This window comes from Lethenteron reissneri, chromosome 4 (assembly GCF_015708825.2).
Source record: "Lethenteron reissneri isolate LAM-NWPU_2019-01 chromosome 4, ASM1570882v1, whole genome shotgun sequence".
NCBI lineage: Eukaryota > Metazoa > Chordata > Hyperoartia > Petromyzontiformes > Petromyzontidae > Lethenteron > Lethenteron reissneri.
This window is the reverse complement of record NC_083782.1, coordinates 6227611-6242416: the sequence shown is the minus strand read 5'-3', so window position 1 is coordinate 6242416 and position 14806 is coordinate 6227611. Positions and strand designations below refer to the sequence as shown.

Below are 14806 nucleotides of genomic sequence, written 5' to 3'. Positions count from 1 at the left end.
CCTCCGTGCGTGTCTTGCCGGAGTAGAGTTTAAATTTTGATGTAAGGTTTCGTGACCGCAGGGATTCATATTCCTGGTTCTTTCGTTAAAGTCACGTGGAAGGGAAATAATAAAGTAATGAAAATATAAAAGAATAAAAAATCTTTGACACGTGATGACGATTGCTTGTGTTGCAGTCGAAACGTCGTGAGAATTTTTATTGTTTTGTATTTTTATTATGTTTATTATTATTTTATTATTTCCCTTCTACGTGACTTTACCGAAAGAACCAAGAATAGGAGTAGAGTTTGTCTGTGTCTGCGCGCCGCAAACGCAGTTCGTGTGTCTCATCGCTTTCAGAATGTCACGCGTGTGTCTGTGTGTCCTTTGCGTAGCTGGTGTGTCTGTGTCTTGCTTGTTGCAATTAGAGTTCATGTTGATGAAACAATAAGAATAGGTTTTAGCCTTTCTGGCGTTAAACAGGAGGTGTGAAGATGTCCAAACACCAAATAGGCACCAAGTCTGCATGAAACACACACACATACTTGTGGCAAAACATGCAAACAACATACTCGGATAATGTATACATCATCTTTCAAACTGGCCTACACCATCTTCTTGGTTCTTTCGGTAAAGTCACGTAGAAGAGAAATAATAAAATAATAAAAATAAAACAAAATACAATTCTCACGACGTTTCGGCCACAACGCAAGCAGCCGTCCTCAGGTGAAGAACAGGTCTGTCGGAAAGACAGCGTCTGAATGAACACCACCAAGCTTGGCAGCGTATATTTAAGCTGGGTTAGGGGAGGAAGGGCGCCTTGACAAAGGAATTTGCATATCAGCAGAGGAATTTAGCATATGTAAAATGCAGATATGGGATTAGTCACTACTTGTGGAATGTGTAGGAGGTGGGGTCTCAGTCATATTATGCTCGTGTATTATGTAGGATTAGCAGTAATAAACGGAGGAAGTAGGGTTAGCAGTAATAAAGGGAAGGAATTTTAATAGTAAGGAGCTGCAACACCAGATATACAGCCTTCTCTCTGGTTTCCAGGAAGGGTAAAACCTATTCTTATTGTTTCATCATTTTGATACTGGAAATAAGGTCCCAAGATAGAGTTCACGTGTCTGTGTGTCGCTCGCAAGGTTCACTTGCGCGTCTGCGTGTGTCGTACTTATTTTACGTTAATCTACTCTGACCACTTTTCCCGCGGCACATCCAAGCGAAGTCGCCGCGGGACCCTCGGCACCAGTCGGGTTTTCCACGGGCTGTTTGCCAAGCCGAGCCACCACCAAACCGTGGTACTTCTGGCTTCTCGAGACACTTGAATCTGGCGTCTCGACCCGTTAACTGCGCGCGCCCTTCGGTGACCACCAGGCTCGGGTTCTGCAGTGGAAAAACGAGACTAAAACTAAACTAAACTTTTTTTTAATTTGACCAGGTAAGGTCCCGTGAGCTATGTTGTAGCTCTTCTTCACAAGCGACCTGGCCACAAATGATAGCTCAACGAAGTGGCTCATCACGTGGATATGTATAGCAGACAAATACTCTAAACCCACGTGCATTCTAAATGCGGAGGGAAAAACCAGAATACCCGGAGAAAAATCCACGCGACCACGGGGAGAACATGCAAACTCCAATTGTACAGGCGTCAGGGTCGGGATCGAACCCACGACCTCCTGCATACCGGGCGAGCTGGTTAACATCTCGCCACAGCGGCGCCACAACTGGGAGCTTCCTGAGCCGCGTGCCAGGCTGGCTCGGCACAGCCCCGGCGCAGCTTTGGCGCACAGTGGAAAACCGGTGTGCACCCGTGTGTCCTTTGCAGAGTTCAACGAGAGCTTCAAGTTCACTCTGCAGCGTGGGTCTCTTGGGTTCCTCAACGCTGTGCGCCAAGGAGACATCTCCTTCCTGCTACTCCACAAGGGGTGAGGGCGGCGGTCGGGATGAGGTCGGAAGGTGGAGGTCAAAGGGGCAGAGGGTGGGGCAGGGGTGGCGCGTGGGGTTAACTAACGGCTTCTGGTTGACGGTGCTTCTGTGTGTATGTGTGTGTGGCCTTGCCCGGATGTGGTGCTGGCCACCCCCACCCCCTCGTGTGCTGTGCCGGCCTTCATCGTTGCTCGCTAACAGCACTTGCCCCAACAATCTGTTAAGGCTATACCGGGGATTGTTGTATGCGTGTGTGTGTGTGGTCTTTTTTGGATGTGGTGTTGGCCACCCACCAACATAGTGTGCAGTTCTGGCCTTCATAGGTGCTACTCGCTAACAGCACCTGCCCCAACAGTCTGTTGAGGCTATACGGAGGATCTTTGTCTTTGTGTGTGCACAGCCCACTGGGAAGTGAGTGGGCTCTGGGGGAAGCTGTGCTGGGGCTTCGCGCTCTGCTCGGTCGCTGTGAGGTGACGGCGACCTTACCGGTACATTGACGCCAACGCTGCTGCTGCTGCCATCGCTGCTGCTGCTGCCACTGCTGCTTCCACTGCTGCTGCTGCCACTGCTGCTTCCACTGCTGCTGCTGCCACTGCTGCTGCCGCTGCTGCTGCCACTGCTGCTGCTTCCACTGCTGCTGCCACTGCTGCTGCTGCTGCCGCTGCCACTGCTGCTGCCACTGCTGCTGCTTCCACTGCTGCTGCCACTGCTGCTGCTGCCACTGCTGCTGCTGCCACTGCTGCTGCTGCTGCCACTGCTGCTGCTGCTGCCACTGCTGCTGCCACTGCTGCTGCTGCCACTGCTGCTGCCACTGCTGCTGCTGCCACTGCTGCTGCTGCCACTGCTGCTGCTGCCACTGCGCATATGCCCCCCCTATGTCTGTACTAGCCCGGTCATAGGCCAACCATACATAACCCTGTCCTAGCCCAACTCTAACTCCGTCCTAACGTTGTCCTATTTCCACACTATGCTATCCTAACCCCCATCATAAATCTATCCTGACTTTGTCCGAACACTGAACTAGCCCCGTTCCAGTCCTAACCCTTGCCCCGTCCTAGCGCTGTCCCAATCTGACTCGAGCACTGCGTTTACAATGTAGGTAAGAATTTAAGAGGCCTTTGTGCTCTCCACTGCTGGATGAAGGCCTCCCCCATGCCGCTTCGGTCACGGAAGAATATTTGACCATACTTTGCCAAACTGGTCGGTGTGAGTTGTGGGAAGAGCCCTGTTCTATGCCAGCCCTAACCCTGTCTCAACAGCCCCATGTTATCCCTGTCTTTGAGTTCTAACCCTCTCATAGCTAGCCTAGCCTTAGCCTTTGGCGCGCCCTGCCATTGTGTCCAGCTACACATAGTACCTGATCGAATTGAACGCCTACCGAGTCACTCCAGTCTCTCGCTTGCTCCCGTGAACTTCAAGCGTGGATTTCTTCACCCATGTTGATGAGGACTCGGTCTGCCAGACACTGACTTTCATCTCATCCTCCACACCGTGTTCAGCGACCACACTGCAGGTCACAGCAACACACTCAATCGCTCACCCGCTCACTCGCTCACCCGCTCACTCGCTCACCCGCTCACCCGCTCACCCACTCACCCGCTCATTCGCTCACCCGCTCACTCGCTCACCCGCTCACTCGCTCACCCGCTCACCCGCTCACCCGCTCACCCGCTCACTCGCTCACTCGCACACCCGCTCATTCGCTCGCTCGCTCGCCCGCTTACCCGCTCACCCGCTCACCCGCTCACTCGCTCACTCGCTCACTCGCTCACTCGCTCACTCGCTCAAATCGCTCACCACACCAGAGGTCACAATACATCTCTTTCTGCCTCCTGCCTTGCACTGCTGCACTTTAAAATCCCCTCCCGTCATCACTTCTCCCAAGCCCTTATAATAACCTTGCGCAATTCAGGAAACGTGTTAACTCTTGCGAATTACAGCTTTCAAAGTGCTGCTTGTTATTGGCCGACGACCATTTAGGCCTTTGGGACTGGGCTTCAACAGCCGTGTCCATGAAGTAATAACAATAATTATCGCGACCTCTGACTCACAGGAGGTTGTGCTAACCCTGACCCCCGACCCCCGTGGCGTGAATAGCTCCGAAGGTCGGGCCGGGAGGGGGAGGGGTCGCGGGGGGCGGCGGGCTCCGTGGACGTGCGGGTGCGCGCGCGTTCACCCCTGGGGGGCGGCTGGGACCTGGAGGAGGTGGAGGAGGAGTGGCTGCAGCTGAACCCCGTGCACACGCATGTACGTGCGCACGCACGCACACGCATGCACACACGCGTGCACTCGTACCCGCATGTGCACACATGTGCAAAGGTCTCCTGTGTAGCCTTTAACAGACTGTTGGGGCAAGTGCTGTTAGTGAGCCGCTGTTAGTGAGCCGCTGCGACACACGAGGGGGTGGGTGGCCAGCACCACGCCAGACCGCCTTTGTCTCCCTAGTGGCGACGTTTACACACCGTACCAGGTACTGACTTGAGGCTGAGTCGACCTTGTGGGGGCTCAGGACGTGAGTGGGAATCATGCTCGGGTCGCCAGGTTCGTAGGTGCAGCGCGCTAACGACTGTGCTAACGCTCCCCAAAAAACAAAGACAAAGATCCCCCGTATAGCCTTAACAGACTGTTGGGGCAAGTGCTGTTAGCGAGCACCTATGAAGGCCTGCACAGCACACGAGGGGGTGGGTGTCCAGCACCACGCCCGACCGCCTTTGTCTCCCTAGTGGCGATGTTTACACACCGTACCAGGTACTCATTTGAGGCTGAGTCGACCTAGGGGGACCGCTTCAGATAATCGTCACTGGTGTTGGCCGTGAGTGGCAATCGAACTCGGGTCGCCGGGTTCGGAGCGCAGCGCGCTAACCGCTGCAATGCCGCTCCCCCGCACACATGCACACAAACACCGACTGACACCCACACACGCCCACGCGCGCAGGTGCTGTGGTACGTTAATAACAGCCTTGTGGAGTAATCCTTCTCATATGTCGGGCCTCTCTCTCTCCTGAATAATGCTGCATCTCAATTGCAGCCTGGGTCGAGACTGGGTAGTGTTCGGATGGGCGGCCGTCGCCGCACACAAAGCCGTGCCGTGGGGTTCAGCGGCGCTGCCTTGCCTGCAGAGGGCGGTGCAACAGCGTCCATATACGTCAGAGGTCGCAACCGGGTACCCGATACCCGTACCCTCCCCGATACCCGGATACCCGTACCCGGCCAGGTACGGGTACGGGTACCCGTTTGCGACCCTGGTGCGGCCGGGTACGGGTACGGGTAGACCGTGAGTCACTGGTGAGTAACTGTTTGTCACTCATTTCGGGTAGAGTACGGGTACGGGTAGGGAACGGGTACCCGTGCCCGGCTGGGTACGGGTACGGGTACCCATTTGTGACCCTGGTGTGGCCGGGTACGGGTATGGGTAAGGAATCAAAACCCGTTTGCGACCTCTGATATACGTCCCCCCACCTCCGCTACGAACCCGGCTGCTCGTGTTCAGTTCCCGCGGCCACGGCCGACATCGGTGGCGGCGAGTACTACCCGGAAGACCGTTGCGGTTGTCTCCTCGTTGAGCGGCCCGCGCTGACCGCGTGACGAAGCACGATAAAGCGAAACCCCCCCCCACACCAACGACCCGCACCACATGGTGCGGTCCTCATCCAGCAGTGGATCGCCACACACGGGGCTGTGCAATGCGCACGAACACACGGAGCCCCCTCGCGAACGGGAACAACGTTCCAACTCGCTTGTTTTTCCCCGCCCCCGCCCCACCCACCCACCCCCCACATCTTCTCCCGGTAAAATAAAATTTCCAACCTCTACATCGAACGCGTGTGCGTGCACGTGCGCGCGCTCCCTTCCCACGGCAGAAATCCCTTTAACGCTAAGTCGGAGTGAAAGCATGCTCCCTCACTCACACGCAACCCCCCCCCCTCTCCACCGCCACCCCGACACAGTCTCTGGGAACAGCTGAGCCGATCCGCGGTTCCCGGGGTCTGTTTCGTTGCCGAGCCAAACCCCGGCGTATGGCACGGTTTAACAGCCATTAGCGGCTGCTCGCGAGCGCTGCCGGTAATCGGAGGCAGCTGTGCCGGCGGTGGGGAGCCGCATGCGCGACCGCCCCTCCCCCCCCTCCCCCCCTCCGCCCCTCCACCAAAAGTGACCGGCGCTGGGCCAAACGGCTGCGGCAGCGAACGAGCTAGGGGCTAGCGAGCGGCGCTCGCGTGCCAAGCGGGTGGCGCGTCCAAAGGGATGCGTTGTGTTTCTGTTGCCGGGGTTGTTCCGGGAGGTTTAATTAATTGGCAGCGAATGCCAAGAGTAAATCCGCAGACGTGCGAAGATCCGTCCGGGTGAATGTCGCGAGCGTTACTACCCCCTCCCGTAGCCGTAGCCGGTAGCACCGGGCTCATCGGAGGTCAGTCGCCTCCTTACCGCCCTTCTGCCGCTACTACCACCACCACCACGGTTACTGCTCGCATGAGCCTCGCCCGTTGATTCTTTCCACCCGTGTTGAGGAATCGCGTCTACCTGGTTGACTGTTGCATCTCATCCACCACCGCACAGCAGGTCAACAACATATTCACTCGCCCACCTCACTCAAACGCTCACCTACTTACCCACCCACTCACCCTGCTGCAGGTCACAACGCTTTTCTCCGTGCATCCTTTCGCACTGGCTACAGCGGGGAGATCGTTGTCTTTGCTTTGTCCTGTGTACCTTGAGCCGGGTCGGGTAGGCAAGGTAGGCGAGGGGCAGGGTCTCCCGTGACGATCGCTAGGCCTCGCCTTGCTTAGCATCTGAGCCTGCATGGGCCTCTGTTCTGTGACGAAGAGAGGTCCTGGCATCGGCTGAGTGAGATGTTTTATGCCGGGGCCGTTTTCACAACGAGGGTCACTGAATGGGAGGATGGGGGTGGGGGGGGCATGCACAGGTTGCCCATCCCCCACACCTATGTGGGGGACGGGGGGGGGGGGGCAACATGGGCACAGCAGTTGAAAGCCGCTGGGCTGTCTTTTGCTGAGATTGAGTGTTGTGTTGCAGGTGATACTGTCCGGCAGGGGCGTGGAAATTGATCCCAGCAGGTAGGACTTTCCAACCACACGCACCGACGCACACACACACACACACGTACGCGCCACAGTCGTGAGCCGGGGGTCGTAGCCTGCCGCGGGGGCTACGTCGTTAGTCAGCAAGGGTCGGCGCAGCAAAAGCCGTTGTTGTACCGCACTATGCGCCGACGTTTACGCTCCCCCACCTTTAACCCGTGCGGACCCTGCGTGGCGAAGTGCTGCCGATTAGCCCCCACGACCCCGACGGCGTGGGGTCGTGGGTCGAGGTGGGGTGGTCCCTCATCCAGCAGTGTATTGGACATGCGCATTGCAGATGCTGGTTGCTTCACTCGGCTTGTGTCACAGAGGGCGAGCTTGCCACGTGTCCTGCAAGGGAGGCGCGGTAATAAATATCAAGCGATGATCATGATGGAATGTACATTGTGGAAGTGGGATTTTGTCGGGCATCTGTTTATTGTAATGTTCAACCAGTTCTGGTGGTCAGGACTGGGGAAAAAATGGTTTCTCATGGTTACTAAACCCTTTTGTTCGATGCCGTGTGTTTGTGTGTGTGTGTGCGCGCGCGTGTGTGTGGGAAGCGGTAGTTTAGCAGTTAGTGCGCTGCGCTACGATCCCAGCAACCAAAGTTCGATTCCTGCTCATGGCCAACACCAGTGACTATTTTCTGAAACGATTTTCTGGGCCTCCCCTAGGTCGATTCATCCTCAAATGAGTACCTGGTGCGATATGTAACATTGCCACTCGGGAGAGAAAGGCGGCCAGGCGAGGTGTTGCCCACTCACCACTTCGTATGCCGTGCCCGCCTTCATAGGTGCTCACTAACAGCAGTTGCCCCAATGGTCTGTTAAGGCTATACGGGGGATCTTTATCTCTTGTGCACGTATGTGGGGAGCGGTAGCAGATTGGTTTGTGCACTGCGCTACTAACACGGCGACCCGAGTTCGATTCCTGATCACGGTCGACATCGGTGACGATTCTCTGAACTGGTTCTGGGCCTCGCCTAGGTCGACTCGGACTTTAGTAAGTACCTGGTGCGCCATTGCGTAAACATCACACCTGGGCTCGGCGCTGGTCACCCACCCACCTCGTGTGACCGGTCCCCAGTTACGGGTGCTCGCTTTGACAACACTTGCCGCAACAGTCTGTTAAAGGCTACCCCGGGGGCGTGGGGATCTTTGTCTTTGTGATGCAGCCTGGACGTGGCGAGCGTGGAGGTGCTCGCTCTGGAGCGGAAGCTGCTCGAAAGTCAGGTGACTCCTCGGGCTCACATCGCCACTCCTTCCCTCGTTTCAACAAACAACACAAAAACATTCCCATTTTAAGCCTGCCATGTGTTTCGTCATCACTGTAGCCTGGCAGCCGACGCATTGCTCGTGAGACACACGCCAGCGTGCAGCGCGAGAGAGAATGAGATCATTAAGTGAACTGTGAAAAATCACATCGTACCATAAGATTGTCATCCATCACTCCTGTAAACGTTTCGCAAAGTCAAGAATTTAGCAGATACAAATATATACTTGTAACTTGAATGTCGCGTTTGCTATTTCGTGTAGTGTGTATGTTGTCTGCGTGTAAAACGTGTTCTCTTAAAACAAAACGGGTGACGATAATCACGATAACGGCGATAATTTAGCTAACAGACGATATGAATTTCGTGAGCGTTATACCTCATTGCACCGTCATAGCATTCGCCGCTTCGCGGACAGCCTAAATGCTACTACTGCTGCCACTGTTGCCACTACTGCCAATACTGCCACTACTGCTCCTGACACTGATGCCACTGCTACCCCCGCTGTTGCCACTGCCACATGCCACTGCTGCTGCTGCCACCACTGATTCCCCCGCTGTTGCCGCTGCCACCTGCTGCCGCTGCTGCCCCCTGCAGCTGGCGGTGTACCTGGAGATGGGGCGCACGCCCTCGCCGGCGCTGGCGCAGCGCTTCATGCTGCTGGGCCGGCAGGAGGAGTGGCTGAGGAGTCAGCTGGAGGCCGGCGACGACACGACGGTGCACGGTGAGCGCCGGGGCAACTCGCGCTCACGCGCTTCAAAGATGCGGGGGTGCCGGGGGGGTGGGGCGAGGGGGAGGGCAGGGGGTGCAGGGTGGGGGAGGGCGGAGGGGGCGGGGGTTGGAAGGTAACGCCCTGCCGAAACAACACGAGTCGGGTTTCCGACCGGCGGCGGCCGAGAGTGGAGCTCACGTGGCAACCTCAAGTGGCATCACGAGTGGAGATGTTTTTTTGGGAGTGAGAGGTCCTCGGTGAGCGGTCATAGGTGAGAGACGTTGAGGTCAGACTTAATTTGTGAGGGGCTGTGGATTTGAGTGGTCCGAGGGGTGAGAAATGAATCAGATTCAGAATATGTATTTATGCTGGAGGAATCCGATGAGATCTAAATCTCTTTTTCACGGATGTCCAGTATGTCCAGTACTCCCCCCCCCCTCGTCCCACAATTGTGGGACGAGGGGGGGGGGTCACGTAGTGACTGCTCCTTGGGCGAGAGGTCGTGGTGCGAGGGTGCGGGAGCTCCATTGGAACCTCATTTGCCAGTAAAAAATATGATAATTGGATTTTTACCCTTTTATCTGGCAACAAAACTGACACCAATGGTGTAAATGCTTACCCTGAGCTCTCATACTCTGATGGTGCAGCATTGTCTTTGAGTTGTGCGCCTTTTGGCGTCATCTGGTCCAACACCATGTGAGACTAGGCTCTAAGGAAAGCTGTCTCGGGTGTGGACCAATCAACTTCAAGGACAGTGCATACATTATCAGAGTTATGTTTTTTGTTTGCATTATGACTGCAGGTATTGTGGTCTATGCAAACATGACTCCTTGTAAAAAAGGTGTCAGTTTTGTTGCCAGATAAAAGGGTCAAAAAACCAATTATCGGTGCGGGATCTCTCCGTGTCGCACAGACTACGTGGCGTGGCTGATGGTGCTGGCCCGTCGCTACTGCGAGGAGGTGCGCCGGAGGAGACGTCTCGGGGTCGACGAGGAGGAGGGTGCTCGCCTCGCCGCTGCAAAGCACCGTGCCGTCCTCGCAGAGGTGATGGGGTCATGGGGGTCACGGGGTCACGGAGTTGAGGTCACCAGATCGCTGCCTTTTATTATTATTATTATTTGTTTTGATTTCGCTTGTTTACCCAGGGAAGCATTCCCCGATTCTCGCGACTCTTTTTCGGTGAGCTTGGGTCTCGCCCCGAGGTTTTTCGCACTTCGTGAGGCTCTCTCTCGCACGGCGGATTGAAATTGAGGACCCCCTCCACTTGCTGATGAGACCCAGAGAAGTTGAAAACCACTTTGTGGGTGGCGGTTTTAATGCTTAAGAACGCGCGTTGCAGGAAAACAGCGGTCAAGAATTGGACCCGAGAGGCCCCGATGATGGACGCGGACGAAATTTTATTTTATATTTAGTAAGCATAACAACAGATCCAGCGTGCGTTCCACAACTATTAACTGCTATTACACACTACGTCGCGTGGGTCTGCATGGAAATTGCCGTCAAAATTTATTGGTTCCGTTCCAGCACAGCGTTCCGTTAACATCTACGCGGCGAGCCCGCCCATCCCCGGTGGCAGACCGCAAATTGCTCCGTGGTGGCGCGCGTCGTCTGCCCCGAGCGGTGATGCCATGCGAATCCAAGTCGGGTTCCAAGCGAGTGGAGTAATTACAGACTGGCAACCAGAACCCCCCCCCCCACCCACCCACCACAACGGAGACGTCAATGGGAGCTCTTAATGACGCGGAACGTAATTTATAAAAAAAAAAAATTCTTTCCAGGAGGGTTCGGAAGCATTGGGGTGTTTGGACAAATTCTACGGATGCGTAATGCGATATTCTCCCGATTGTACGACGCGCTCCGGAATGTTAAGACGGCCCGCCTCGTACTTTTGAGGTTGTTTAGAAACCAAAAATTATAATAATAATTATTATTATTACTCCGCAGTACGCGACGGCCCCAGCAAAGTGGGGAAACGATAATTTTTTTTTGCTAAAAATATTTCACGTGGGAAACCCCCTTTTCGGAGGTGGGGGGTGTTAGAAGTTTTCCCAAGTTTTATTTTGCGTAACCCGGTGAGAAACTGAAAGAGTCCAGGTGGAGTCTGGACTCTTTGTGCTCTAGGGCATGAATCTGCCAGTAGAGGGGGGCGATGATCGCGAAGTGAGTCCATGTACAGATAGTCCCCGAGTTACGATATTTCGATCTTACGATGGCGATAGCGATACGACAAAATTGTGAAATATTCTAAATTTCGCGCGGCAGGCAAACGCAGCAGCGTACGATAAGTTCCAATGCATGTATGATACGTAGCATTAGCGATTTCATTTTAGGGTTACCACGATACGATACGTTCAATGCATGTTAAAAGATTTTGTAGCAGATAGGATTGTTTCCTGAAAACAACTTTCTATTAAATTGCAGTTCATATAGGTAGGCTAAGAATTTACTTAACATTTTACTGTGCAATACAGTTTTGTAATTTATAAATACATACAGTATATAGTTTATACAGTACGGTACTGTAAATCGCTCTGTTTTGCTAAATTATCACCATTCTTTAAGACTCCTGGGTAGGCTAGGCCATCTTCGACTTACGATATTTTTGACTTACGATGGGGTCGTCGTAACGCATCTCCATCATAAGTCGAGGACTCCCTGTATCTCTACGTGAATCTGTGTGTGTCTCTGTGCGAGTGTCTGTCTCTACGCGAGTCTGCGAGACCGTGGGCATTAGTCGACAGGTAGGGGGACGATGATTGCTTCCTGTATAACCCCAATTGAGTAATTTGCGGTGTCGCATTTTTCTAATTTGGCAACTTTGGACGCTGACGCCGGGCACGCGATGGGCCTAATTTTAGCCGAACCACGCCGGGGGATCTTGAACGTCCACCACGAGCGAAGCGGTATTTACGGTTACTCCCCACTGCGGTAATATCCGGGGCGGCGGCTGGATTTGGAACGGTGACCCTCTGCAACAACGAGCGGGCCGTCGACCCGTTGCCGATTTGCCGCTTTGCCGATTTGCCAGGGTGTCCAGGGTGGTTGACGTCTGCGGTGCCGGAGCGCTGCTCATTCATTCAGTTACCCGAACATCCCGACTGTTGAAGCTAGTGCTGTGGTGAGAACCGCTGTGGCTTTCCTGGAGTGGAGTAATTCATCTCCGTTGTCTACCTCGACACGAGCGATTTGGGCCATTAAGAGCTCAGGTTGAATTTCGATTTAAAGCTTTCGTGACTGCAGGGATTAATCTTCTTGGTTCTTTCGGTAAAGTCACGTAGAAGGGAAGTAATAAAATAATATTTTATTATGTTTTATTTTTATTATTTTATTACTTCCCTTCTACGTGACTTTACCGAAAGAACCAAGAAGATGAAGCTCAGGTTCAGTCTCCCCCCCAGCCTCCCCCTCACACTCCCCCCTCCCCGCCCCCCCCACTCTTGTGTGGTGCATTTTCTCCGGGTTTTCTGAGCCCTTCGGTTTCCTCCCACGTCAAAGCACAGCACGGATTCATGCTGCCGGCCCAACATTCCTCTGTCGCGGTCGAGCCTCGCGGCGTTACCTCCTGTTGCTCAGATTGAGCATTGAGAAAAGGCGTTGGTGATCATCTCCTGTGTACAGCCTCTGCAGAGCCAGTGGTGGGAATTCCACGTGATGAGTCTATCCCATAGCAGGAGCCACTGTTGACTTCACCCACAAAGTGGTACTTGGTTTAGTTGACCTCCCGCGAAGGATGATGGGCTGAGCCAACCCACCCTCCCCTCGAACGGGTGTTTGAACTCTCAATCGGCCAGATCGACGTAGTAGGACCCCCACTGAGAAAGTTTTGACACTTGGGCTGTCCTGGGGTAATAATCTGCATGGTTATTACGATAACTGTTTGGAGTATCTGCCATGCTTGCGTATGAACTGCGTTCGCCATCTCGACCTTCTCACAGATCTCTCTCTACAAGCGGTGAACGTCGCCGATCATGATGGTATCGTCGTGACGATGGGTGGCATCACTATGACGACGGCTGGGATCGCCGTGGTGACGGGGATCGGCGTGACAACGGGGAGATCGCCGTGACGACAGGGATCGCCGTGGTGAAGGAGATCGGCGTGACAACGGGGAGATCGCCGTGACGACGGGGATCGTCGTGGTGACGGGGATCGCCGTGACGACGGGGAGATCGCCGTGACGACGGGGTGATCGCCGTGACGACGGGGAGATCGCCGTGACGACGGGGATCGCCGTGACGACGGGGTGAAGTGTGTCCCTACGAATACCAGTTCCCTCTTTCCCGGCGGCACTGAGAATGGTGGAGTCTTTTTAGCCGCGGCAGAAAAAAATTTGTAAATAGTTTATGGTCCTGTGGAACTGTGGTCATTTATATTTTGTTGATACTTAGAGCAAACAGTGTCAATAACGAATTAAATAATGGTTGGATTTTTTTGTACAAAATGTAAATATTTAAGGCACAGTGCTGGTGTAAATTATGAATGTTTATTTATTGTTGGGAGCAAGGTCATTGCACAGGGACACGCGCGCCCACGCATGCAGACGAGAATCACCTGCGTGTGCACGCACACAAAGACAAAGATCCCCCGTGTAGCCTTAACAGACCGTTGGGACAAGTGCTGTTAGCGAGCGCCTAATAAAGGGCTGGCACGGCACACGAGGGGTTGGGTGGCCAGCACCACGCCCGGCCACCTTTGTCACCCTAGTGACAATGTTTTAAACACAGCACCAGGTATTATTCATTTGAGGCCGAGTCACCCTAGGGGAGCCCCAGGCCCGGTTGAGATAATCGTCACTGGTAGAGGCCGTGAGCGGGAATCTATCTCGTGTCGCCGGGGTTTGGAGCGCAACACTCGCCGCACGCGCACGCACGCACGCAACCATACGCGTGCATACGTGAGTAAGCAGGCAAATGCGTACAGATGTGCCCACACACACACACAAGTTACGTTTATTTGTTTAACCAGGGTGAGACTCATTTGCAAGAGTGACCTGGGCGTACACACTCGGATACACAATTGCACACCCATAAATGTGCACGCACTCGCCCATATATGCTTGTCACTCAAGTGACGGTGATGCCAAGAAGCTATTTTTCGTGCCAAGCTCGGTGCACGGGTGAGGACACGTGAAGTGTCGAAGGGCCTCGCTCGGTGTGGTAGGAGGTCACGGCACAGGCCAAGAAGGTAAATTTTCCGAGATTATCTAACTAAACACATTCCTGCGGAGGGAGCTGGTAGGAACGTTGGGTTGCTCGGTCAATGGCCAGGGTCAACGGCGGCGTGGTGTATTCCGCAAATATGCCCGACTGTGAGGGCGGGCACAAGCCGGCGTGAGTAGGTTAAACGTTGAGTTTTATAAGGGCACCACGGGGTGACCAGCCCCTCCCCACCCAGCCCCACCCCTCCCACCCCCCACCCAGCCCCACCCTCCCCAACCAGCCCCTCCCCACCCTCCCCTCCCCACCCGGCCCCTCCCCACCCTCCCCTCTCCACCCAGCCCCACCCCTCCCATTTTTGGATGCACGCCGGACGGAGGGACACAATAATCCCCTGTGGGCTGGTGTAACCAGGAGGTTCCTACCAGTACTAACTAATAACTTGTTATTTGACCAGGTCAGGCACGCCGAGTGATATAGCTCTTCTTCAGACGTGACCTGGCCACAAGTGATATAGCTGAGAGTGCCTCATGCGGACATTTGTAGCAGCCAAATTGTCTCAACGCGCGACTTCGATTCTAAATTGAGGGGAAAACCGGAGGACCCGGAGAAAAATCCACGCGACCCCAGGGAGAGACACGCAAACCAGAGGTCGCAAACGGGTTTTGATTCCTTACCC

The 14806-nt window shown here is 54.5% G+C and overlaps 1 protein-coding gene across 1 annotated transcript in view; it reads left to right on the top strand.

Moving 5' to 3' along the window:
• LOC133349483 (coiled-coil and C2 domain-containing protein 1A-like) overlaps positions 1 to 14364 on the top strand; it is a 29006-nt gene extending 14642 nt beyond the window's left edge. The window contains exons 9-16 of the mRNA XM_061562981.1: positions 1811 to 1910; positions 2312 to 2399; positions 4009 to 4158; positions 6943 to 6983; positions 8164 to 8221; positions 8857 to 8983; positions 9885 to 10015; positions 12907 to 14364. Of these exons, the coding sequence (XP_061418965.1) occupies positions 1811 to 1910; positions 2312 to 2399; positions 4009 to 4158; positions 6943 to 6983; positions 8164 to 8221; positions 8857 to 8983; positions 9885 to 10015; positions 12907 to 12927 (716 nt within the window). The 3' untranslated portion in view covers positions 12928 to 14364. The remainder of the gene's footprint in view (positions 1 to 1810; positions 1911 to 2311; positions 2400 to 4008; positions 4159 to 6942; positions 6984 to 8163; positions 8222 to 8856; positions 8984 to 9884; positions 10016 to 12906) is intronic.
• Positions 14365 to 14806: the final 442 nt, after the last annotated feature.